We start from the raw sequence: 26,637 nt of genomic DNA, 5'->3' as shown, positions 1-26,637 counted from the left end.
TACTTGAGACTCTCCAAACCCTGTCTCCTCCCGGGGAGGGGTTTGAGTGGCCCATCAGGGCACCAGCCCAGCTTGTCCTCCCTCCCTGCCACACCAGCCATCACCAGAACAACCAAAATCCCCCAAAACTGCTGTGTCCCCATGCCCAAGAAGGGAGAAGAGACCTTGTGCATCTCATTAAATACAGGTAGAAATTTATTAAGGATGGGGGGAAACCACAGCTTTTTAAAAAAGTATCAAAAAGAGACAAATGAGGTGAGGTGTCTGTCTTTGGCTGGAGCAGCAACTGGAGGGACATAGTGGGGCTGAAAACTGGCCCAGGGTGGAGGGAGGGATGCAGGGAGGGATGCAGATGCTCCTGGGCTCACTCAGCAAGTGGCTGTGGAGAGGGAGCCAGGCTCTCAGCCCTTGAATATTCATCCCAGGACATCCTAACTTGGGCATTCCCACTTACCCCCACTTAAAAGCACTGAGGCCTCCAGCACCAAAGCAACACATCTCAGGGGAGAGACAGCCTGGCACCAGCCTGGGTCCAAACCAGCCCAGAGGGGTCACCTGGACCCCAGGAAGGACCTGCCTTCGTGCCATGGCTGGGGGGAAGGAGGAGCTGCTGGGGAGAACAGCCCAGAGCCGGGGGCAGGTGGCAATGTACAGCCTTGGGCAGGGAAAACGGAAGGTGACTGCCCTATCCTGCACTTCTCCATCTGACCAGCACCACTGGAGGAAGGAAGGGCTGCCTGGGTCTCCACGCTTTGAAAAAGGGAAAGGGGAGACAGCAGGGACTCAAGGCAGAAGGTGGGAGCACCGACAGCTTCCTGAGAGGTCTGTGGGCTCCAGAAGCAGCCACACGAGCCCCCCAGGGGGTTTTTCTCCATGTCTACCTCCCACCATACCTCCCACCTCCCACTACAAACACGGTCCTTGCCACTCCTCCCCTTCCAAAAGGAGAAATTCACTGAAATAAGGGAAGGAAAAGCCCCCTGTCCCAAGTCCTGTCTCTCCACCCAGTGAGGAGCCAGGTGGGAAGGCACAAGCCTCCTTGTGGACCTCAGGGGGAACAGGACTGAAAAATATCTTTGAAACTCAGCCCTGAACATCTTGGAGCCACAACAGAGACTCGAGGGAGCCCAAAATGGGGAAACCCTGGACCTAAAGAGCTGTGGATAAAAAGAGTGCCCCTGCAAAAAGGGGGTTGTGTTCACAGTATGAGCTGCAGCGCTGCAGGGCACCGAGGTGGGATGGGGCAGGCAGAGGCACACGCTGGAGACTTCAGCAACTTCACCCCAGGACTGGGAGTCCAGCCTGGCCATGGATACACCAAAATCCCGCTTCCTTCAGCCCCTTCCCCACACAGGCAGCAGCCAGAGTCAGTCCCCAAACCAGTTACAACTTTCCAGCATCAGGAAGGAGCCCCAAAGGGGTTCAAGGCAGGGCTGGCTCAGTCCCGCTTCCCCAGCATTGAGCAAGGGGTACCCCAAACCCACCATCCCTGAAGATGGAGCCATGCCCAGGATCTGCCCCATCCTGGAGCAGCCACCACCATCTCCCACAGGCTGGGGAGGACCCACCCTGTGGGAAACATCACCCGTCCCAGCCCCGTCCCTGCCAGCAGGGTCAGTGCAGGACCTGCTCCAGCTCGTACTTCTCGCAGAACTTGCTGGTGAAGGGCAGGCAGGTGAGGTACTCCACCCAGCGCCAGTTCACGGGGTACACGTAGAGCCACACCACCAGCGAGGCGAAGAGCCCCACGAAGACCAGCAGGGACACGATGATCATGGCCCGCTTGCGGTACTTGTCCACCGTGCCGAAGGTGATGTAGGGCAGGAAGGCGAAGGACAGCAGGAGCCCGCTGAGGAAGCCGAAGAGGTGAGCGATGTTGTCAATCCAGGGCAAGAGGCCACAGATGAAGAGGAAGAGGACGATGCCAAAGAGGTTGAGGAAGGCTTTCCAGGGTTTCTCCAGCACTTGCCAGCTTTGGAAGAGCTCCACGAAGAGGCAGGCCAGCAAGCCGAACTGGGAGCCAGCAGGGCCCACCTGCAGGGATGGGGGAAGTCAGGGCTGGACTCTGTGTCACCCCAGACACACCCCATGTCCCCCAGGGATCATCTCCTCCCCTAGCAAAGCGTATTTGGCTCCTGCATCCCTGTGCAGGATCCTGCATGGGGCTCAGGGGTGGGAGCCCTGGCACAGGAGGATGAGGAGGGGAGCAGAGCGGTGCTGTTTTGGCAGAGCCGATACTTTCTGTGACTCAGCAACCAGACAGCATCACTCCCTTGCAGACCACAGCCCCATCCTGGCACACCTGTGGGGGGATTAGGGCCCTTGGCATGATCTCATTTAAAGCCTGACAGGGTTTGGCTGGCAGCAGATTAGCCATCTGCCTGCCCAGGGACCCCGCACACTCACGGACACGTGGTGACATGTGACACACACGGCATGTGCCAACACCACACGTGGGGCAGGGACGCCCCCTCCCCCTCTCCCTGGAGCAAACCCTGCCAGGGGGTGAGAATCTGTGCTCCAGCCCCTTCCCCAAACCTCTGCCCAGGATGGGGATGGAGAGAGGCATCCTTTGGTCCCTGGGAGCTGACAGGATTTGGGACAGACCCCCAAACCCTCACCTCTGCTCTGTAGGGTAGGAAGATGGCGCTGGCCAGGTTGCCCGTGATGCCACTGAGGATGAAGATGATGGAGATGCGATGCCAGCCTGCCAGCTTCTCCAGGTCCCGCAGCACCGTCATCTGGAACGTCACCGACACCAGGCAGTGGATGATGCTGGGGGAGAGGCCCTGGGTTAGAGACCCCTGCCCAGCCCTCCCACCCAGTGCACGGGGCACGAGGCAGCTCACAAAACACCCCCACTGAAGGCAGTGTCATCATAGTCTGGGAGTGCCTTTCCCTCTTCTTTCCCAGCCCATCCCAGTGGGCACTCCAGTGCCCAGTTCTCCCATCCTTGTGGATATGGGGGCTATGGCTCACCCGGCATGCAGGAACAGGGACAGCCACAGGCGGTAGAACTGGTCAGGGACCTCCGGGTTCAGGAAGGGCAGAAGCCCACAGACCTCGTCCAGGCAGTGCACCTGCAAAGGCAGCAGGGTTGTCCCCAGAGCCACAGGGAGCAGAGGATGGGTCACAGGGATGGGTTGCCAACGATGCCATGTGGCACCTGTGAGTGGATTCTGGATGGTGTGGGGCACCCACATTGCCACGGTGCTGGTAAAGGTGCTTCCTGCCCCACACCTGCAGGATGGGCACAGCAGCCTGGCCAATAGCCGGGCAAGGCAATTTGCATTGCTCCTGCTCACGCCCAACCCAACCGTGACCCATTCCTGGTAGGACACTCTAAAGCCCTTTGGCATCAGCATGGCTGCCAGCATTGTATCCCACATGCCCTGCCATGCCTCCCTGGCCCTGCTCACCTGCGAGCAGAGCGTTGCCTCCTCGTGGAAGTAGCCGTGCATGAAGTCGCAGTACTCCCGCGTGGTGATCTCGCAGCTGCCAGGGGGCAGGAGGGGGCTCGCTGGGGGCAGGGCACACTCAGGACACCCCTGAGCATCCCCCTCTGCTCCCAGCCTGCTGCCACTGTGCTTCCCACCCCGCAAGGCTCTGTAAGCTCCCTCTGCCCCCAGGCACAGCTCTGGACACTGATGGGACAACACAAGAGCGGGGAGCCAAGCCAGGTGCCCCCTTTGCCACAACCCACCTGCCCTTGGTGCCGATGCAGCAGGGCCTGCCCTTGATCTCGCAGTCCAGGTGGGCGAAGCCAGTGTGGTTGGTTTTGGTCTCGTAGGTGCAGATCTAGAAGCAGGAGGGAAAGGAGCCCTGGTCAGAGTCTGGCCCCAGGCTGTCCCTGCAGACCCCTGCCGGGCTCATTGCCACTGCCACCATGGGGCCACCAGCTGATGGTGGCACCAGGCTCTTACCGGCCACTCGGTGATGTCGTCCGGCCACACGTGGGGTGGGTTGGATGCGGGCTCCTCACATGTCCTAGCAGGAGGAGTAGGGTGAGTTGGGTGGGTCCCCCAACACATCCTCCCTACAGACCAGTAACCCCCCTCAGGCACAGACACCTCTGGGACCTGCCTCAATCCTGCCCACCAGTGGGTGCCCCACAACACCCCACAGCAGCTCCTTCTGCAGGTGAACTCCACAGAACTCAGAGCTGTTGGACAACCCCACCGATGCCCATGGATGTTCCCATCCCAGCAGGACAGGGACAAGCACAACACAACCTGCTGCTGCCCGTGTTAAGGACAGGCTCTGCCTCAGTTTCCCCACAGATTCCCTCTTTATCACTCTCCTACAGTGTGCAAAAACCTCCCATACCCTCGGATAAGAGGATTCAAGGCATCCAAGATGGAAAGGCAGCCCCTTCTGCCATGTGCCACACACAGCCAGGCCACCTCCACCCAGCTGCTACATCTACCTGGGGTCCTGGTGACACACAGCCCCCGAGGTCCGCTTCTCTCCCGAGCCCAAGGCTGGTGCGTTGCTGCCCGGCCACTTGATGAACGTTGCCAGTGTCTCCTGCAGGGAGCATGGAGAGACTGAGGATGCAGCAGGGAATGCATGGCTCTGACCCTGCCTGCATCCTGCCCTGGTGCAGTGCAGGGCTGAGATGGTTTCCCCTGCTTTCCCCAGGGATCCCCAGCCCTTCCCATGGCAGGGGCACGCACCGAGCAGTCCTGTGGCAGGGTCTGGATGCAGCCTGAGTTGTCGTTCTGGACGCAGCAGCCGGAGCCCCGCTCCCGGTCCCGCTCGCGCTGGATGAGCCGCTCCACCTGCCGGTCCTTCCGGATGCAGGGGGAGAACTTGGCTCCCAGGTGGATCAGATCGATCTGGCAGGGAGATGCCAGTAAAGGGGATCCTTTGTCTGTGCACCTCCCTTCGCTCCAGCCATCCCCAGGGAGAGTTTAGCAGGGGCAGGGGGTCTTCACAGGCAATAGACAAAAGTCTCTGTCATCCCAGTGGAGGGAAGGCAGGATCATCCCACTGTGAAGCCACATGTCCCAGTGGGATGGAGGCCCAGGGGCCTAGGGGCCCAGGATAGCAGGCTGAAGTGAGGAGGTCAAGCTCTGCCCCCCTGAGGAGAGGAGCACTGCAGAGAACCACCTCAGCTCAAGGCAGGGGAAGCAGAGGGCAGAGCGTGAGACCAGGGGCCAAGGGTCTGGCAGGGTCCTTACCGAGCTGGGCCCAATCCAGAAGTTTTCCTGCTGGATGTACTTGACGCTCTCATAGACACCCTTGTTCCTCAGCACCTGCCAAGAGAGGCCAGGGTCAGCTCCCACTGAAGGGACGAGTGCTGAGGGGTGCACCCCTGTCTCCCTCCACTCAAAAGGGGCTGAGCAGCCCCTTCATCCGAGGGGAGGGGCTGCTGGGTTCCACCAGCAAGGCAGGAGAGGGGAACAGCTCTGCTCCCACCACATATTCTGCTGCAACATGGTGAGGCTTGTTCCCTTGCCCTGGCCATTTCACAGAGCCTCTCATATGCTGGCTCCCAGTGTCCCATGGTGTCATGCTCCCACAAGATGCTCTCAGTGCTTGCAGGGAGCATGACACCATGGGACACTGGTGGTTACAGTCCCTCCCAAAGGATGGCTCTTAAACTTACTAACTCTGTCGTCACGTGCTGGGCAAAGCCAATGGGGGCAATGCCGTAGGTTCCGATGACCAGCAGGGTGATGAGAATGTGGACAAAGGTGATCCAGTACGTGAAATACGGCCTGGAGGGGACAGGACCCAAAATTGGTCAAAGATGTCTGGGCAAAGGTACTCTGCAGTCCCCTAGACCCTGATCCCCAAGCACTGAGGGGGACACACATATGAGTCGGGGTGTCCCGTGCCATCGGTGCCCCTCACCGGTGGCTGTCGGTGATTTCCAGCTGGGACTGCACGATGCTGCTCAGGCTGCGCCGGTAGGTCCTGTTCAGCCACTTGCCCACCACCCCCAGCCCGTAGTAGCGCTTCTTGCGGTCGAAGGCGAAGTGCTTCACTTTGGAGGCGATGCGCCTGCCCCGCCGCGGGGCCGGGCCCGCGCTGCCCGACACCGAAGCCAGCCGGACGCCCTCCCGCCTGTCGAGAGAGGAGAAACCCATCACACCTGCCAAAAAGGACCAGCTGAGAAACAGCCCGTGGCCAGAGCCCCGAGGATGCCCTGAGATGAGGCTCTGAGCACCTCCTCTCTCCATTCTCCATCATCATGGAAGTGCCTGGTGCTCATGGCTGGGGACATTGTCCTGCCTGCAGCAGGGCACCGCCCTGGGCAGCCTTGGGGGCAAGACCTGCTGAGGGTTGGTACTCACGGGGTGGGCTGCTCCACCTCAGGGGACACCCTGGCATCCTCCGCCACCTGGTGCATGCGCAAGTACGTGGCCGATAGAGGAGGTGACTCAAAGACGTCATCGGGCATGGAGTATGTCTCATCGTGCATGTCCATCTGGAAGGGGGATGGATACGTGTCCTTGGATATGTGTGATGGGTCAGAAGCCCCCTGACTGAGCATCCCCCTGGCCAGGGGGAGCGGGTGATCCCCAATGACATCCCACTAGTGGCCCATCACAGGGTGTGAAATGAGCCTGGATGGCAACATCATTCCCTGTCACGCCCAAGGGCCATCACCAAGGCTGGGGCACAGCAGCCACCGAAGCCTCTGTCACTACTGGGTGGAGTGCCAACACAGGGGTCCTTGTGAGTGCCCAGCTCCATACCCAGCCCCCTGTGCAGGGCACTGGGACGGCCCCAGCTCCAGCAGCCAGCATGGAAAGTTGCTTGCCTTACTGAAGAAGGACGAGTCCAGGGTATCAGCAGCATCCACCATGTCCTCGTCCATGAAGCTGGGGTACAGGAAGCTCCTCTTGCTCCTTCGCTTGGGAGCCAGTGGCTCCAGGACAGAGCGCCCCTTTGGCAGCACAAGCAAGGAAGGTAAGCAACCAGAAGCCCTCAGTTTTTGCAGCACTGAGGGTTTCTCAGATCTTCCCTCTCGAAAGCCAAGTGCAAGGATTAAATCCCAATCAGCCACCATAGCCCCTCGTGTGGGGAGGAACTGGCAGAAGATGCTGCCTTTAGCTCCTCAGAATCCACACTGGACCATGGCCACGTTAGTCAGCATGACAAGTGACCTTTGAATTCATCTGGTCTCATACCCACAAACCCATCCCCAAGGTTTGCCCAGGGCTCCTCAGAACCAAGAAAATTGCTGGAGAGGTTTCATTTCCCCTCAGCAAAGGAACCCAAAAGTTGTTTATTTCTCAGATTGTCCAATTTCCACCAAAACTTCTACTTTTAAGTAGAGCTCAGGTTAAAAAAAACAATCTCACCCCTCAAACCCGCGCTGGAGAGACAGCAGTCTCCATGCAAAGCAAACAGCCAAGAAACAAAGATGATGGGTGAAGGACAGAACTGAAACCCAGCTTAGGAGGATGATCCCCCTCACACTGCCCAAACTCACACGGAGGAGGGCTGCAGCTGCCTTGAAGCTCATGTGGGCGACAGACTCCCTCTTCCTGCGCGGCAGGCGGCCGTAGCCCGAGCGGATGCTGTTGAAGGACGCCAAGGAGACAACGCCGGGGGTGAGCGGGGGCAGGACGTGGTGGGGCGTGTGGGGACGGTCGGTCTCGTCGGGATGGCGGAAGGGACGGCCCCTGGCCAGCGGGTCCACGATCTGGGGGAGGGAAGAGGGGTCAGCGCAGGCAGAGCAAGGCTGGCAGCAGGACCCCTCACCCCGAGCTCTACCTTGGGCATCTTGGCGGGCTTGGGCGACTCGGTGGCTTGGAAGGAGGGCACCTCCTGGCTGGGCAGCTCCATGTCGCGATAGGCAGGCTTCAGCTTGCCGTACCTCATGCTGCAGTGCTGCAGGCTCTTGCGCTGCCACTGCTGCCGCTTCCCCTCCCAGTCGCTGCTGACGCCGAACCACTCCGCTGTGCCCCTGGACACAGGGTGGGCACACCTGTCACACAGCTGTCCCCCACACCACGTACCACTGCTCCACCCAGCCATCCCCTCTGCCAGGCGGTTGGGGTTGGGTTGTCTCAGCCCAGTCTGCAGCAGGGCAGTTTTGACCTGGCTATGGGTCAAAGGGAAGTGGTTCTTGCACTCCTTTCTGAGACATAACTCTCCAACCCCACCCCAAGTCCTCTGCCAGTACCCACAATGTCCTGACATGGGCCCCTCTGAGTGACCCAGCCACGGCTGGAGCCCAGCCTGCCCTCACTTGCGGATGCTCTGGGACAGGGACGTCTGCCGGCGGAAGCCGGGCCGGCGCTCCGGGCGGGGCTCCTGCAGGCTCTTGCTCTTGCGGTAGATGGGCACCTTGGAGGGCTGGAAGGCAGAGCAGGGCATCAGGGACAGGATGGCAGCTGGCAGCCCCCCGAGCCCAGCGTGGGACGGATGCAGCTCCACCACTCACCTCCTTGCGGGCACCATCCTCCTCGGCCTCCCGGGGGGGGATGACAATGGAGAGGTTGGGGGGCTTCTTGCTCTGCAGGCGGCTGCTGCTGGAGCGGCTGCCCCCGTTCTTGTCCCCGGCTGACATCTTGGGCCGGTGGTGGTCGGCAGGCTGGCAGAGTGCAGGGAGTCAGCCACAGGGGGAGAAGTGTTCCCCCAGGGGCTTGTGTGTGAGGAAAGGCTGGGTCCTAGTAGGAGATGGGGCCTCATCAGTGGGACGTCACCAGACTGAGCCCCCTGTGTCCCTGGCTGTGCTGGTGAGACCTTGCCATCATGAACCCAGCTGCTGCGTCCCCAAAACCCACATTCCACCCCTGAGTTTGGGTGGACAGGAAGGCTTGCATTAACCACTCATTCCCAGTCCCCCGGGGGTCACCAACGCCATCCCTTCACCTGCTGGGAGTAGGGCAGGGATGGCAACAGTGACCAGGTCAGAGCATCCCCATCATCCCAACACATGCCTGTGGGACACCCAGGTTTCACACCCCACCTGGATGAGCCTGACCATGTGCTTTGGAAATATGGGGGATCACAGCAAGCCCTGGCCTGGCCCACGGCACACAGCTGCAGCACATGGGAACACCAGCCCTCCCAGTTTGGCAAGGGAGCCAAGAGGAGATCACAGGGGATGTCTGCAAGGAGGTCCTCTTGCCTGGACAGGGTGGGAAGGGAGAGGATGCACAAGGTCTGAAAACACCTGATCCACTTCCCCACACGCACCACAGCTCCCACGTGGACCTGTCATTTGTTGGGGTGCCCCATGAAGGGCAGATGCAGGACATTTCCCTCTGGCACGTGCATGCACACACCAGGCTGGGAGACTGAATCCTCCCTGGCACCACGTGCAAGGGGAGGGAAGCTTAACAGCCAAGACATGGTTAATTCTTCAAGAAATCCCCTCCCAAGGGTCCCTGCAGCCAGCTCTACCAGGCAGGGCTTGCTTTGCAGGAAAAATAATTCCATCAGAGTGCAAGAGAAAAAGTCCCAGATCCTATTAGGGACTATGAGGGCAATCAAAAGGGGGGCACAGCCCTCTCTGACCTCTTCTGTTTGACCATGTGCCAGTGCCTGGGGGACTCACACAAGTCTCACAGCACCTCTTGTCCCCAGGAGAGCCACGGCCATGGGAATGGTGTCACCTGCCACGTTTGCACAGTGCCACTGGCTGCAAAATGCCAGCTTGATCCACAGGCCTGGTTCCTCTCCCTGCCCGAGATCCCAACGACCAGACTCCTCCAGCTCTGCTCTCCTTAGGCAACATCACTTGAGCAACCAGATGAGTGACTGAGACCCCACCAGCCCCTTCTGCAACAGGATCCCATTGGCAGCCCATTCCCAAAGCAAGAGTCAGGGACAGGGACACTTCTGCAGCTCCCTTAGCACTTGGAGTCCTGAACACAACCCTCCCCTTAGACCACACCACAAGCAAAATCTGGCTTAAGGAGCATGGGGTGCCCAAGGGATCAGCTTCATGGGGAAGCAGCAGTCCAGAACCAGCTCCCCAGGGAGGGGAAAGCCTGGAGTCAGCAGCGCTAGCGGGAATTGCTGCCCTCCATCAGCTCCTGCATTAAAACGGGTGCTGGGCTCCCTCTCCAGCACCAAAGCTAGGAGCAATCAACTCCCAAATTTCCCCTGGGAGCTCAGCTAGTGCTGGTCCCCACGAGGGTCTCCTCACCTCATAAGAGTGACAGGGATCCTGTGCAGTGATGGCAAACACCCACAGCAGCCTTGCTCTGCCTCTGTCCTTCACGCACGAGAGCCCCGGGACATGGCCAAATTCCTCCTGCAGGGAGAGGCTGTGATGAAAAACCACGCATGGGAAAGCAGGCAAGGGCTGCAGGAGCATCCTGGCAGAGGGAGAGCTGAGCTCAGTGCCCCCTAGACCTTGGGGGCAGGGCTGCAGGTGGCTGGACACCAGGGACAGGGATCAGCCACTGGCACAGGCCAGCAGGAGGAGGAAAAGCTCCCATTTACACTAATGCTCCATGGTAGGGAATAGCATGGGGCAGGCAGGGAGTTTTCCCCTGCTGCTGCTTTCCTGTCTCTTGGGAAGCAAGACACCCAGGAAGAGCAGGCATGGAATACGAGTGCCTCACTTGGGTATTTCATAGCTGCTAAACTGGGAGAGTGCCAGCCCCAGCAAGTAAAACTTTCCATCCCATTGGTGAGCTGGAGGCTCTGTTTGTTTTCCTCCCAGGGCAGCCAGCAGTGAGCCCGAGATGGCAGCTGCTCTGGAGAGCTGGGAATGGGAACACACTGGGGTCAGAGCAAAACCTGGGGCACCCTCATCCTCCTCCAGCTCTGGGGAATGGCTCTGAATAGTAAAAACCATCACAGCCCGAAACACAGAAGTTGGAGCCAAATTCTTGCACAGCCCCACTCTCACACCCCCATCCCAAAATCCCATCCCCAGTTGCTCCCATCACACCCCGGACAGCCCCAGATCTCTGTGCTTCCCAGCAAAGCCGGTTTGGAGCACATTTAAAATCCTGGTCTCGCTTCCCACCAGCTCCCCACGCAGGGGGTGGAGGGCTGGACTGGCCTCTCCCGAGGTGACTCAGTCCCGGGGGAGCTGGCACAGCCTGGCGGGCACCTGCTGTCCAGTCACGGTCACGCGGCCGGAGCGCTGGTCACGGCTCTGTGCCTCGGCACACTTGGCATCGAGTGGGAGGGGGAGGAGGGCAGCGGCCCCCGAGGGCTCAAGGCTTCTTTGCCACGCAGGCTGGAGGCAGCAGCCACCCCCTGAGCACAGATCCCGAGCCACCAGGAGCCTTATCCTGTGCCAGGCAGAGAAATCCCCAGTGGATGGTGCTGGGAAGGTGTTTTCCAGCTCACCACGTGCCTGCTGCTGGTGCCCAAGCCCTCTGGAGCTGGCGTGGCAATGGGCCAGACGGTGCCTCCATGCAGACACAGCCTGCCACAAGCTTGGGCCTCCAGATCCCCTGCGGTCCCAGGTCCCTGTCACCCCCCAGCCCTGGCACGGAGGACTCTGCCACCAGGAGCACGGCTCCCTGCCCGGCAGTCCTGGCACCAGCCACCCCATCAGAGGGCACAGCTGGGCTGCAGGTCCCCAGGGAGCCTCAGCCCAGTCCTTGGACACTCAGGGTGGACGTGGTGGCTTTGTCCTGGGGACAGAAAAAGGAAGTGAGAGGCAACATGCAGAGCTGACGTGGGGGGATGGCTGAGCACGTGCCCTGTTGCAGGGACAAGGCAGGTCACAGCAGCAGGGGGTGACTTGGGATGGGAGGTGGCAGCCACAAGCACGTCCTGAGCTTGGTAGGAGCTGTGCTTTGGGCTGGAAGAAGGGTCCTGGGGGCAGCACATTGTCACTTTAGGCTGGAAAAGATCTCCGTGCACTGGAGCTGCTGCCATTGCTGGAGCGATAAATGGGCAGGGTGTGGAGGGAGGACCACCTGGTCTGGTTGGTAAGAAGAGATCCCCCACTTTCACCATCTCCCCTCCCAAAGCTCTTGACCACTGAAGGTCACCAAAGCCTGACATCCAGCAGTGAGTGACACAGCCTGTGCTCCAACAGCAGCAGGGGGGTGAAGGCCCCTCCCTTTCCCAAGAGGGCAGATGTGTTGGCATCACTGGGGAGCAACTGGGATGAGGTTTGAGCCTTCAACCAAAAAAGGCACAAGGAAGGTGACCAGGGCTGGCTCCCAGCCCCGGGGCAAATCACAGCAAGCACTGACCAGAGGAAGCACACCCAAGGAAGAAAGTGATGGAAAAAATGATGTGGTTCATACAAAGTGTCACCGCAGGACACGCTGGGACGGTCCAAGCAACACAAAGGGACCATCAGCAAGGCCAGGTGAGCAGAACTGGGACAGCCATAGCACAAGACAGCAGAGAGAACCCTGCAGAGCAGCCCTGGCTGGAGTGGGGTGTGTGCAGTGGGTTCATGGATGCTTGGAGAAGGATTGGGATCTCTCTCCCCAGGCTTGTTGGCACTGGGGGAAGGACATTACTGCAATAACACTGTCTCCATCTGCTGCAGTTCAGGTGGAGGACAAAGCAGCTCTGAGCCACCCAAGGGTGTGGCGCAGGGAGTGGGACCCCCACAAGCACCCATGATACCCATCACCCTGAGCACGATGAGCCCCAGCTCTTCCTCTCCACCTCCATGGGCAGGGAGAAAGGGGCCAGAAATGCCACAGGGCCCCCAAACACCCCCGCAGCCTCTGCCACTGCTGGCACCCAAGAGCTCATCAGGCAGAGCTACTGCTGCTGCTGCCGCCCATAAATGATTAATGAGCACGTTAAAGACCTCTCTCAAGGCTGGAGCCGTGTTAAAAGGTGCTCCCAGTTATTAAGAGCTCCAGATAGGAAACTCAATTTGTGCAACTGCTCTGAGCATCAAGCTCCTGTGGACTCACACCCGAGCAGAGACCCAGCACCGTCTCTGCTTCTGCTCCCTTTCAAAAAGCTTTTTACCATTTTGCAGTCTCAAGTTTCCGGGCTGGAGAAAAGGAGCCAAAGCACAAACAGCTCTTGAAATAAAATCATATTATTGGAGGAAAAAAAAAAAAGAAAAGCACTCCATTTTTTTCCCACGTGTCTCAATCCTGTCACAAGAGCACTGGATGGCAAAACTGAGATGCAGGGTTTTGCTCTGAGTCTTGAGAGAGGCCCTCTGTGCTTCAGAAGGGATGGTTAGCCGCCCTCTCCCTTATCACTGAGCCACACGGTCAGCATGGACACCCACAGGGGCTTAAATCCACACCTCCGTGGTGGCTGGGCTAGGAAGGTGGGGTCCGGATGAGTGCTGAGATCCCGTCTGATCCCCGGGGCGTGCAGGCAGCCAGCACACGCCTCACCCACGGCACCATTAGAACATCCTCTCCCATTCTCCTCCGTCGGGGAGGCCATTGGGCAATGGCAGCAGGTTTGCCGAGCTGGGAGCTCGGCACGCCCCAGGAGGAAGGAAAGCGGCTGAGGAGACAGAGCGTGGTGGGTGGGGGAGCCCCGCTGGGCCCGCTGATAAGGAGAGCCCTGCACGGGGACACAGGGACACGGCGAGCGGGGCCACTCGCCCCACTGCACACGGCAGCCCTGCTGCGAGGGCTGGAGGGCCGGGAATGTGGCCCTGGGCTCCCCCAGGAATGTGGCCCTGGGCTCCCCGGCAGTCCTGGGTGATGCCATCCCTGTCGGCACGGAGAGGGAAGGATTTGCCTGCAGTGCCTGGGAGCGGGTGGAAAAAGCCATGTGGAGGGTTTCCCACAGCCCAGGCACAGCCCATTTCCCACTCTCGTTAATTTTTACCAGTACAACGACCCCCACCCACCCCAGCAGAGCAAGTGCTGGCACCCAAAGGCTTCCCAGCCCGCTGGGGTGGGCAAGTCCCGGTGGGCTGGGGTCCCTCTGTGCCACTGGCCACCCACCCCACGTGTCCCCACCTCCCTGGGGTCCATGCACCCTCACAGCACAACAACCCCAAGCAGGCAGCACTGCACAAACCCATTCTCTGCTCCCTGCAAAGGTGGTGGGAGCTGCTGGAGTGGCTGTGGCTGCACAAGGGGACCCTCAGCCCACCGGCCCCTTCCTCAAGCCAAGTGAGGAACATGCACGTGGAGATTTTGGGTCACCCCAGCAGCTTTGGGGAGAGCAAAGGGCCAAAATCTCCACCAGGAGTGAGGGAAGTGCAGCAGCTCCGCTGGGGAACGTGCAGAGGGGTCAGCTGCTCCACAGGCAGGGTCACAGACACACAAGGAAAGCTCTTTTTCGTTTTTTCCCAGCCTACCAGGATTGATTTAACTTGGTTTTATCTAAGAACTGCTTAATTACTCAAATCTACTCCAATTCCTTATTAGCTTGCCTTAAACACAGAGTGCACAGACATGATGGTGCAAGTGTTTCAGCCCTGGCTGCACCTTCTGGAAGGGGCTGAGTGGTCCCAGGTCGGTGTTTACCCAAGAGAAGGGACAGCCTGCCCGCAGGCCACGTGCCTGCCATCCCCATGCTGCAGGTCATTACTGAGTTCACTCCCACTTCCCTCCTGGAAGCAAAATTCTTTGTATGAAAGGTCAGTGGGCCGGAGGGGACACTCCTCCCTCTGGTTCTTCTGCTGAACACTCATTCTTCCAGCAGCTTTTGGTGGCAGGGCTCTGGCTGGGCTTGCAGATTTCCCCAGTCCCCTGCTGCCTGTTTCAGAGCACACTGAGCCACCCAGAGCAGCACAGGACTGGCAGAAATGCCCCATATTTACAGAGGGTTCCCTTCCCAGGCTCTGACCGTCCCCACACTGTGTGGGAGGCAGCAGTGGGAGGTGGTGCTCAGCCCTGTGCAGGAATTTGGCTCACCCCAGGGATAAGATGAGCCCTGGGCTGGCAGCAGGATGAGCCCCCTTGGCTGCAACTCCCTATCTCTGGGAACAGACTCCTTATCTCAACACAGCCATTCCAAGGCTTTTAGAAAGTGCTCCTCGCCCTGACAGGCTCTGTGCAAAGGGGGAGCCCTGGGTGGACAACAGCAGCCTCCTTCTTTCCCATTCCAGGGCCAGCAGCTCCCTGAGGAGACGGGAAAAGGACATTGTGGTGTCCCTTTGGTCTGTGGATGGAGACACCTCTGCTGGCAGGGGGCTGGAGGCTGTCCCCCTGACACCTCATGAAGTCTCGGTGCTCCCTGGCCCCAGGACAACTGGGGGAAGCTGCTCCTCCCTCGTCCCAACCAGTAGCAGCCGAGCGTGGGTGGGCCACTCCTCGGCTTCCTTCCTTTCACTCCCGATTGCAGGAGGCCCGAAGCACTGAGACCTGCACCCCGCAGAGGAGAGGCTGGCTGGGAGCAGCTCATCCCCATCCAGCACGGTGCTAGCCTGGCACAGGGAATCCCACGCTCACTGGTACCGACGGAGTGCGATGCTCTTCCCACCACAGCATCTCCATGGGCCTGTGCCAGCCAGGCACTTTGCAGCCTCTCAGCTGCCAAGAGCTGGAGATGGGGTCTCCTCAAACATCTTCATGCTCCTCCTGCCTGCTATCCCACCCTGGCATGCTGCACACCACAGCACAGCAGGGGCTGGAGATGCTGCTTTTTAAGGAGCCACCTGCACGTCCTCCCCAGGAGAGCTTGGACTGGGTTAAGCCACCCTGTACAAGAGGTGACTGGTTATGGGATCACCCTTGGAAAAGCTGTATGACAGCAGCACAGCCCTGGTGACACATCCCTGCTCATTGCATGGAGGAGCTGAGGCCAGGCAGGACATGCTGAGGGTTGGGGATTTCCCCTGGCTGCCCATGGGCACAGAGTGCAGCCTTTGGGCTCACACGTGACAGGAGGTCACTCCCAGCCCTGCCTGGCATTTCTGCAGGAATTCCCTTACAGGAATAACTCCATCAGGGCCCCAGCACAAGCTGCAGCATGACACACGGGGAGTGAAGCCAGCCCCACGGCGTGGGAGGGGGCACTGGCACACTGGGCATCTTGGGGAACACCGGCCACATGCCTTCTGTCCCAAGTGGGTCTGTCAGACCAGAGGAATTACACCAGGAAATATCACTTTTAAGCAATAAATCAACAAAAACCAAACCAACAGAGGCTGCTTGAAGGAGGCTCAATTGCCCTGGAAGCTGCAGCAGCTGAGAAAGGTGCCTGCAGATAGAAGGGATGGTCCTGTGGGATGGCTGTAAGGCAGGAGCACCCACTGGGGGACCACACAGCACCCATCTGAATGGCTCCTCACAGGGCTGGGCATTCAGCACAGAGCCCATGTGCCCTCCACACTGGTGGGTTTCTTCCTCCCATCCATTGTCAGCAGCTTGAGAAAAGGCCAAGGAGCATCCCTGGGCACTATCCAGCTCCCTCCTGTCCCATGTCCCAGGGCAGCCTCTGGCAGCACAGCATCAAGTGGGTTGATTTATACCGTCACTCCCCCTGCCCCCAAGGCACAGCCATAGCATCAGCCCTGCTCTTGTGGCTGCACAAACTGTCCCCGAGGTGATAAGCCGTGGTTTCACTGGACACCTCGGTGCTTTCTGACTCCTTTGTGGCATTTCATGTGGGGAAACTGAGGCACTGCAATACAGTAAGGCTCCCTGCCTCCACACCCCACTGCTGCTCCACAGGCAGGGAGCTGGCTCTTTCTCCATCAAAGCCCACACAGCTCTCCCAGTTTTAAGTTCCTGGAGGACGAGGGTGGAGGAGGAAGCCCTCACATGCAAACCCCATAAATATTTGCTCTCCTGTCCTCTCAGAGCAATTATTTGGAGGTTTCCCCAGTCCTCTGCTCAGCTAACGTGACCAGTGCTCCACAGTGCCTTGGAGTGCGAGGGGGACACAGGGTCCTGTGTGGTGGGCAAGCAGAGGGCAGGGTTGGCCCTGGGTCCATTCTCCACCCTAAATGCCTCATTAAGAGAGCAACCACCAAACAACTGCTTTTTTGTTGGGTTTTTTTAAGTAACAGGGATTAAGTGGGAAACAGGGGTACCAGTGCCAAGGGTTTCCTGCATACCCACCAGCACACACAGAGCTCTTCAGGAGGACAGGAAATGACCATAACTCAAAGCACTGCACACCCCCAAATGACCACAACTGCTGGATGCCTGTAATTAAAAGGGACTGTGCCCACCCCTGCTGAGAGCTTGTTGTGTTATCAGACATCTCACAGCCAGCAGGACAGCGGAAACCGAAAGTCATTAGGTAAAAAGCTCCTCAAGAGGAGGAGAGTTCATGATCCCATCACTTGTGGGCTCATAGAGATTTATGTAATTAATTTTCAGTTTCACTAATTGACTCCTTCAGTGCTGAGCCCCTGACAGCACCAAACCTGCACTTGCTCCTCTGGGTCATGTCCCTGCAGGACTCCTAAAGCCCACAGAAAATGTGGAAATGCCTCACGAGTCCCATATTTGTCTGGGTAGCTCTGCAACCTCCCCAGCAGCTGGTTCTCCATCAGCTGTCTCCTACTTTCTTTGGTAATGAGCTCTGTTCTGATTCCTGGCTTGTCCCAAGGGCTGTTTTCAGCTCAGGAACAACCTAGGATGTATTTGGGGGATCCCTCAGCTTCACTGTAAGAGCTAAACAGGAGCAGCATCACAAGGACAAAAACACGGAACCAGAGGACAGCTTGTCTTTCATCCCAGCCCAAACACAGCCCACATTCCCCAGGTCCCCCAGTGCATTCCCCCGGAGGCGACCCAGCAGTCCCCTCCCCTCCGGATTCACGCCCCCATGCTCTGCATCCCCAGCTCCGAGCTGCTCTCCCAGCATCCACAGGCATCTATTGTTCCTGCAGCGCCGCTCTCACACACCGAGCACTCACACGTGCACGGCAGAGCCAACACCCAACACCGGCTCGGCCCCATCTCGCAGAATTTGCATCAGGGCCCTGTTGTGGTGTCAAACCCCACTCTGTGGTTTGCCCTTTCTCACTCTGGGGCTTGCAGCACCTCCAGGTGCCCCAGAGCAGCTGCACTGGTGCCTCTGCCACATGAGCAAGCAGCAAAAGATGCTGATCACCCCATTAACTGCAAAGGAGCTGGGAAGGACAGAGCCCAGGTGCAGCAGCTGGGAGCCCAGGGAGCCACATGTGAAGCCAGAGCTGACCAGGGTAGCAGAGGCAGCTCTGGTTTCTCCCAGGCTCAGCTGCAGCTGAACCCTCCAGCTCATTTTGGAGGTGGGACAATTCCAAACTGGTTATTTCCCACTTGGGAAAAAGACAGGAGCCGAAGGATGCTGCTTCAGAGAGCACAATGGAGTGAGCTGAGTGGGCAGTGTTTCCTCACTCAGGACAGCCATGGCACTGTGGTGGGGTGCACTCCCCAGTTTCCCAGCCAGGCTGGAGGCTGTGTGCCCAGGACAGCAGCAGCATGATGAGTTCACCCTGGAAATCCCCAGGAGCAACCATCCAGGGACTGGGAACGTGCAAGCAGGAGAATGTCCTGGCTCCTTGTGCCGAGAAGGATGACGCCACGCTGGGGAAGAAGGCGGACACTTCCTCTTGCCACAGGGACCCAGTGGTCACAGTGCAGCCTCTCAGGTGCTCTTCCCCCTGCAGAACGTGGGCCTGGGGGGCTGAGCGAGAACTGCAGGGTCTCAGATCACTGTGGGCACCACAACCTGGCTGTAGGAAGCCTGCAAGGATGGTCTCTGCCCAGTCCTGCTGGCCTGGCAGCAAGGCAGGGCAGGATAGGGAAAAGCTCAGCTTCACCCCCCATCCCAAACCTGGAGGATCAACAGCAAAAGTCGGACTAAAACACCCACGCGCAGCATCCCTCTGCTCCCGGCGGGATGTACACACGGACGGAGGATGACCCGACCCCCTGCTCTGTAGGGATCTTGTTCGCCTGCGAAGGGCTGGTGGCAGCACTCGCCACTCCAGGCAGCACGTGCGAGCGTCCCAGAGCCCTTAAGCAAACCTCAAAGCAGCTACAACAACAAAGCCCCGGCGGGCGGGAGGATGCCCGGGGTCAGGGACCCGGCCCCCTCCGCTGCCCACCTGCCGCTCCTGAAGGGCGATGCCAGCCCCGCTCACCTGGGGAGGGGGAAAACCAGCAAACACAAACCAAAAGCACCCGCCCGCCTGGTTATCGGGCCATCGGCGCCAGAAAGTAGGTTAGAGCTTTCCTCCCTGCCTCGGCCGAGGAGCGGGCAGGGTTTTCTCTCCGGCCGGGTCACCCCGCCGGGACACGCACCCACTTCCCCCTGTGATGGAGAGGAGGAGGAGGAAGAGCCCGGCCCCCGCCATCCGTCCGGATGCCCGCGCTGGAGGCGCGGGGCACAGCCCCGGGCAGGGAGATGCGTGCCGCGCCCCGCGCCCCGCAAAGTGTCCGGGGTGGGACGGGGCAGCCCCCGCCAGCCCCGCGGGGCCGGGGCCGGGCCGGGCCGGGCCGGGCGGGAGGCGCGGGGCGGAGGAGGAAGCTGGCGGGACGCGGCGCTCACAAAGCAGCAACAAACCGGGCGGTCACGGAGCGAAGCGGCGCGGAGGCACCGGGACCCCCGCCCCGCACTGCTCGGCTCCCCTGCTCGGCCCCGCTCACCTCGGCCCGCTGCCGGTCCTGCCCCCGGTGCCACTCCCGGTGCCGGTCCCGCGGCAGCCGCCGCCGCCTCCACCTGGGCCGGGCGGGGCTGGGGGCGGACCCGGGGCGGGGCCCGGCGGGGGCGTGTCCCGGGGCGCGGCCTGGGGCGGGGTCTCCTGCCGCGGTCCCGCCGGGCACCGGCCCCAGCTATGGGGAATCCTCCGTGGGGAATGAGCCCCTGCGGTCCCCGCGGCACCGGGAGCTGGGAGCCGGCACCGCCGCTACCGGCACTGTCAGGACTGGGCGCTAGCGGGAACAGCCGCTATAAGAACCGGCCACTCTTAGGACTGAACGCTATTAGGACCGGGCACTATTAGGACCAGTCACTATAAGGTCCTCATGGACCTTTAAAGTAACAATGAGGTATTTACAAGTTTTTGTATATACCCAACTCGCTAAACATTCTAGAATGAGGAGGTTACTCTGGAGGTAAATTATCAAAGGTACGTAGAAGTGTTAAGTTTAACATTAACAGCCATTGAAAATAAGGAGGAAATCAGCGAAGAGATATTAAGACAAGTATTTTCAAGGGTATGGGCCTCTGATGTACCAGGGAGGGCAAAAAACGCCCCCCCCCCCCCCCGAGTAATCAAGCTTAAAGAAGGGACACAACCAGTAAAAATTAAGCAGTACCCCCTGAAAAAAATAGGCAAGAAATCAGCCCAATAATTGGTAGTACAGGACTGAGAGCTGTCAATAAGATAACAAAAGCTTTATATCCTGTAGTAGCAAATCCATACACTTTATTAACTTGTTTAACACCTGAACTAACCTGGTTTACTGTTTTAGATCTGGGAGATGCTTTCTTTCTTTATAAGGACTGGTCACGATTGGAGTTGTACGCTATTAGGACTGGTAACCATTAGGAATGGTCATTACTAGGAACGGTCGCTATTAGGGCTGCTCAGTATAAGAACTGGTCACTATTAGGACCGGTCAGCATTAGGACTGGTTACTGTTAGGATCAGCCCTCTTAGGACTGATCACTATTACAACCAGTCACCATCAGGACTGGTCACTGTAAGAACTGCTCAGTATTAGGACCGGTCATTATTAGGACCAATCACTAGTAGAACTGGCCACCATTAGGACTATAAGGCATGTCCAAGGGGTCCTCCTGACCCCACATCCAAGCGGTGGGCACTCCGAGGTGGCAGGCAGGGGCAGGCTGGCCCAGCCCCGCGGGCTCTGCAGGCCCAGCCTTGTCCCGCTGGCCGGGCCGGATGTGGTGACGCCCGGCCGGGCTGGGGCAGCGGGCAGCGGCCGCAGGGCCGGTCCTGTCGGCTTTCACAGCCTGACTCATCCCGGGGCTGGCAGAGCTCAACCCCTCGGGAGCTGCACCTGCTCCATCACCATCAGTGCTGGGTTGTTCTTCTACCACAACAGCCTCACATTCAGCTCCCTCCATCCCTGAGGGGGAGACTCGGTGCTGGCAGGATGTGGGGGCTGAGGAGAGACCTTTGCAGATCGGGTTTGGCACGGCTGTGTTGCTGAGGGGTCTATACAGGAAAATATGTCCTGGATTTTGCCACAAAATAAATTCTTGATTCACAACTGGCTACAGGTTCCAGATGAGCACCAGATGAATTTACAGCTGGGACCAGACAGGACCAGGAATTTTATGCCTTGCTATCCAAAACTACAATTTCCCCTTATATTTCTTTTCCCTGCACACCCATGGTGCTAAGCCTGACCTTGGGTGGTGCAGCCTGGATTCACTGGTGCCTGTTAGGGCGCTGAGCTCGCACTCTCATCAGCCCTCCACCTTCCATGGCTTCACGCTCAGCAAATCTGCTGCCGGTTCCTGGTAGAAAGGAGGGTGGAGGAAGCTTTTGGTTCCTGCCGGCTCCTTTGAAGGTGTGGTTTGAAGCGGGTGGAGAAGGGAGAGCCCGGCAGGTGCCAGGGTGGGTGTCTGGGCACAGACAGCCCGACGCGGGCACTGCCGGGGGGGTGGGGGTGTTCCCTGCCTGTGACTCAGGGGTGAGCAAAGGGTGAGGTGCAGGTGGCAAGCGGGGACCTGTGCCAAGGTGCCAGGTCTTCTCCCTGCATCTGGGGAGAGGCAGAACAACCTTTGGGTGAGATAAACAACGTCTGACAAAACCCGTCACTGCCGCGGCCCTTGCCTGCGTCCTGCTCCAAGCTTGTGTCCTGTGGGATGTGTCTTTCCATGGAGGAGCCAGGTGGGATGGCAAAGCCCTCAGAGGGGAAGAGAGGAGGGTCACTGCCACCTGTGCCAACCCTGCTGAGCATTGGGCAATAAGGAAGCAAAAGAAATGACTGAAAAACCCCAAGGCAGCAAGAACAGGGTGTTGCGTCACTGCTGGGGAGACGCTCTGCAGAGCACTTCCCTTTGTGGAGCAAACGGCTCCACAGCCTGGCCAGAAGTGTTCTGGCTGGTCTGTGTTCCAAGGAAAGCAGGGAGGGGACACAGCACTGTGTATCCCAGGGCTGGGAGGCCATCCTATGCAGGGTGCTGGAAGCCCCCAGAGCCATGTGCTGGGTCCAAGGCTGGGGTCTCTCAGCAAGAGATATTCCTCCCTCTTATGCCATGAAATCCTCCAGCGTGGGATCTGTCCCCAGCAGCCCAGAGCCAGCAAGGTCCTGCTGCTCACTACCCACCCAAGGCTGGGAGGGGGCTGCTGCTGGGGCAGGTCCTGTCCCTGGGTGTGGAGGAGTAGTGCAAGAGATCCGAGCAGCATCAGGCTTCTCTAGAAACCACAGCAGGGGTGGTTTCAAGGCATTTAAAAGAGGCTTTTCAGGGGCCAACTGAGCCCCGCTTTCCTTGGCCTTGTACCCCGTATCAGCAGATGAGATTTGTGGTCCCTTCCAACTCAAACCATCCTATGATTCTATTGCCATTCAGGTATGTCGTAAGAAGGCATGGCAGCTAGTTTTTCTTCCCAAGGATGCTGCTGAACAAACCCAGGGGCCAGTGAGGCTGTGACATGTGGCATCAACCCCGCTGTCGTGTTTTGGGAGAGCTGGTGGAGCTGAGAGGCTCCTGCTCCCTGTGGAAAAAGAGCCCTGCATCCTGTGGGTTTGATCTTCCCCCTCACCAGAAACCTCCAGCTGTGGGACATGGGTGGAAAGGTCCAGTATTATGGGATGTGCTGGAACTGGATGGAACTGGGGGAATGGTGTTTTGGGTGGGCTCCCACCTGCAGAGGAGCTCCAGGAGCTTGGCATCAGCTCCAGTGACTTTTCAGAGGAAGTGTCATGAGGATGCTTGGGACAAAAGATCCCAGTTTCCACAGCCTCAGAGATTTTGTGTTGTAAAAACACCACACTCCCATCCCAAGGCTGCAGTCCAAGGTTTTCTAGTCATTCCAACTTCTTTCTTAAATATCCAGGATTCTTTTCCCCAGTATTGGCTTTTTATGAACCCCCATATGGATGTGAGACCCCTCTGCTTGTCTTGAGTTGCTCCCACACGAAGGCAGATGGGTTTGGTTTGTGTCCCCACAGCCCCTCCGGACACCCGCCCCCCCCCCGCCCCATCCCTTCATCCCTGGATCTCTCGGGACACAACCTGGGGGAAAAAACCTGCACGGAGGGGACACACCTTGCCCCATCCCTCACCACCGGTTCGGACCCTCCGTGTCCCGCCCCCACGCTGTCTCACCTCCCTCAGGGTTACAAAATGCGTGTCCCTGCTGCCACCATCCCCCAGGGCCCTCTGGAAGCCGGCAGAGCCCCTGCGGGGCAGTGCCAGCGCCCGGCCCCGCAGCTGGATGTGCCGCGCTGCTGTTCCCGGTGCGAACGGCAGAGGCCAGGCCGTGGCCGCGCTCCGAGCGGGATGGAAGCTGCTCCAGCAGGGATGGAAGCTGCTCCAGCAGCAGCAGGGGATGCTCGGCCTCTGCCATCGCTCAGCGCTCCCTTCCCTCTCACCTCCTTGCCACCAGTGTCCGCTGGTGCCACGCCGGGTGTCACAGCTGTCACCCCCGCCCAGCTGCTGATGACACCAGGAACCCTGGGGACAACGTGGCTCTTGGTGCTTCATGCAAAAACAGGAGAAGTTTCTCCTGTCGGGCAAACTGGGAACTCAGGTCTGGTTCTGGGAGGGCAGAGCACACGGAAAGCTCCTCCAAAATCTTCCCACCGGCATCGCAGGGCTGGTGGCAGCGGTGCCACCCGGCTGCGTGGCAGATGGAGCTTGTGGTGTCATTCTCACCTGCCTCAGCCATCGAGGGGCTGGGACATGGGGACCAGCAGCCACTGCCCACCCGTGCCATGCTCTGGAGCTGCCCCCGTGCCCTGGCACCCCAGCAGAGACAGGGATGCTCCTGTTCACCCCAAGTTCACAGCCTGGGCAACTGGGGGACCCTGACGCCCATCCTCATAGCCACTGTTACCCTCAGATCCTGACTGAGCCACCCAAAGCCACAGATATTAGTGGGAAAATCTGTATATTTACCCCTTTCAAGCACTCCTGCCCTCTGGCCCTCCCTCCCTCCCTCGGCCAGCCTACAGTGGGAAAGCATTAAGAAATAAAACAATATCAAATGTAATCAAAGGCAAGCTGGTGGGAGTTTGTCTTCTGGGGTTTCCTCCTCTCTTATTACTTTCTCAAAGAATAAACTCTTGGGAGGACTCTGGAGTGATTTAGTGGAGCAGGAAAGGTCAGGAGGCTGGGAGCTGCCTGCTTCCTCAACTCAGCAAATTCTATGATTCTGTGACTCTGTGAAATAACCTAGGATTGTCCAGCCTTGGGAATTTTTCTTCTAGTGACTGCTCAGTCAGATGTCAAAGCTGGGAATAGCTTGGCTTGGTGGGGACCTGTTTGTGCCCCCGGCTCTGGGGCTCGGTCAGCGGGAGCTGCTGGGACCGGGGCTGGGGCAGAGGATGCTCCAAGGATGCCCTGGAGAGGAGGAGGGATCCAAGTGGGCGAGTTCACAGCAGCGCGGAGGAAGCGCTGACCTTTGAGAAGCGATCTTCCTCGCCCACTGCTATTTATCCAGCATTCCCAGGGCTCCTTCTGCCGCGCCTGCCGGGGTGCGGGGCTCGGCGGATCCGCGGCTGGCTGAGCAGAGGCTGCAGCGCGGTGTTTACCTGCATTCACCTCCAGAGAGCCTCCCCGCCCGCCGCCGCCGCCGAGCCAAGCCGCACGCAGCAGCTGGGCCGGGGCAGGAAGCAGAGCTCCATCAGCCCCGGCCGCTCTTGGCTGGGGGGCCAGGGGGGTTTAACACCCCAGGGGAGATGAGGGCTGGGTGGAGAGCAAGGCTGGACTGCCGAGACAGGCCCTTCCCCTGTGCATCGTTAGCATCCCCACGTCTGCTGGAACCACTTCTCTCCACAGGCACCCCAGTAGGCACAACACCTCTGCAGACACCCCAACCCTGCAGGTAACCCCTTCTCTCATCCCCCCAAACCCTCTGCCAGCCCCTGATCCAAAAGGGAACCATGGCACAGAGAGGTTTGCATGGAGCAGGGAACAACCACTGTTTCACTGACCTCCTACTCAGCCACCACCATGAGGATTATTTTTATATCAGGTTCCCCAAACTGACAGTACCATTTCCAGGATCTGCTTCCTGCATTTTGCACTCTCTCTTCACCTCTTGACCTGGTGCAGATGTCAGCCAGTGCCCTGGCAGATACAGGCCAGGGACTACATTTTATGTAGGTATATATAAAATATAAAAAAAATATTAAATCCTGAGTATTATCATAATTTGCTGGCTGCAGAGCCCCAAGTGGTGCACAGCTCTTGGCAGACAGATGGGGCATGGGCTTTCTGAAGTTCAAAATAAATCAATTTATCTGCCCGTGCACTGCCTGGCTTTCATTCCAACCAATCCTCTACCAAGAAAACAATGAAAAAAAGTGAAAGCATTTGTGGTTATTTACTTAAATATCCAAAGAAAGTAAATGAAAACCACACTATTCCTTAGAAAAGTATCCTCAAACCAAATCCCTCTGCTGTATAAATATAAACTATAGCAATGTGGCAGAGCCCGATGATTATTTTATTTCAGGATCTGTTTGGAACATCAGCCTTGAAACAACAGCGTAGTGGGGCAGTTTTCCAAAGCTTTCCCTTAAAGAAAATACATTTGTCAATTAATGGAAAGGATTAATTGCAGCAGCGACAGTCCCACCTATTTCGGGCTGGGAATCCCCCCAGCAGCAAAGTCCTTGGGTGATCTCTTGGTGAGAGATGGGGATATTCAACCGGAATGTGTTTTTTTGGTGGTTTGTTCCCCAAGGAAAGGGCGGTGGGTGCTCATCAGAGAGGGGCTGGCAGTGGCCCCCCAGGCCAGCGGGGAGCAGAGGGGGCTCCTGTCCGGGCACGGTGCCGCCTCTCGAGGTTCAGGTGTCCGGGAGCATCCCGGTGCCCTCGGCGCTGCTTCCTCCAGCGGCCCCCGGCGGGTCCTGAGGGTGATTGGGTTGGGCTGGGGGCCATGGCCTCACCCCGCCCTGTCCCTGGCACCGTGGGGGCAGCTCCTGCACGTGGAGAAAGCGTGATTTCCCAAACCTCTGCCCTCCCTGTGATCCCAGCCTTTCTCTACAGCAACCCTCCTCCTGCTGCTGGTCCTCTCCCCATCCTCCCTCTGCCCCCGGTTTTGCTCTCTCTCAAGAGTGCCTGGGAGAAGAGAAACCCGGCTGTAAATTAACCGGGAGGATTTTTCAGTCTGAGATGTGCACTTCCCCCCTTCCTCCCCCCCCCCCCCCGCAGCGCTGTTATTTCATCTCTGCTGCCAAACTCCCGGGAATTAATCCCGGCCGGCGCTGACAGCGTTTACATTCAGCGCTGCTCAGATAAACCATATCAGCCGGCGCAGCTGAAGAGGAGCCGGGCGCGGAAGGAAGGGCTGGCTCCTGCTCAATGTCAGCCCCACTGGGCTGCGAGGGTGTTTTCCTGCCTTTTTTCTTCTCCCTGGGGGCTTTGCTCAGAGTGAGGAGCCACCAAAACCCCCACACTGGTGAGGGTGGCCATGGCAGGGTTCATACAGTGAAACCTGGAGCTCCTGGCTCTTATCCTGGTGCAGATAACACAGAGGGAGAAGGAACATTTCCTTCAAGCTGGTGGGAATCTGCAAGCTCTGTTTCCTAAGGCTTCTCACCCTGTGCCACCCCACACCCATGGGAGCACTTCTCCTTACTGCCAGCTTCCATGGGATGGGGTTTCCTAGGAATTTCAATAGCCATATTAAAAACTGCAGTGCAGTTCTTGCATATT

The 26,637-nt window shown here is 58.7% G+C and overlaps 1 protein-coding gene across 1 annotated transcript; it reads right to left on the bottom strand.

Moving 5' to 3' along the window:
- Positions 1-172: 172 nt before the first annotated feature.
- Positions 173-19,495, bottom strand: RHBDF2 (rhomboid 5 homolog 2). Its single transcript, XM_053994810.1, is given in 19 exon segments — positions 173-2,034; positions 2,622-2,775; positions 2,980-3,080; positions 3,420-3,495; positions 3,704-3,798; positions 3,924-3,987; positions 4,427-4,527; positions 4,677-4,838; positions 5,184-5,258; positions 5,612-5,723; positions 5,860-6,072; positions 6,303-6,436; positions 6,773-6,898; positions 7,448-7,660; positions 7,732-7,924; positions 8,210-8,344; positions 8,346-8,554; positions 10,118-10,225; positions 19,419-19,495. Coding segments are annotated over 17 exon segments (2,559 nt in total). The 5' UTR covers positions 8,531-8,554; positions 10,118-10,225; positions 19,419-19,495; the 3' UTR covers positions 173-1,614.
- Between the last annotated feature and the right edge of the window lie 7,142 nt (positions 19,496-26,637).

This window comes from Vidua macroura, chromosome 19, assembly GCF_024509145.1.
Source record: "Vidua macroura isolate BioBank_ID:100142 chromosome 19, ASM2450914v1, whole genome shotgun sequence".
Taxonomy (NCBI): Eukaryota; Metazoa; Chordata; class Aves; order Passeriformes; family Viduidae; genus Vidua; species Vidua macroura.
The sequence above is the reverse complement of the archived record's forward strand: the minus strand, read 5'-3'. Positions and strand labels throughout refer to the sequence as shown.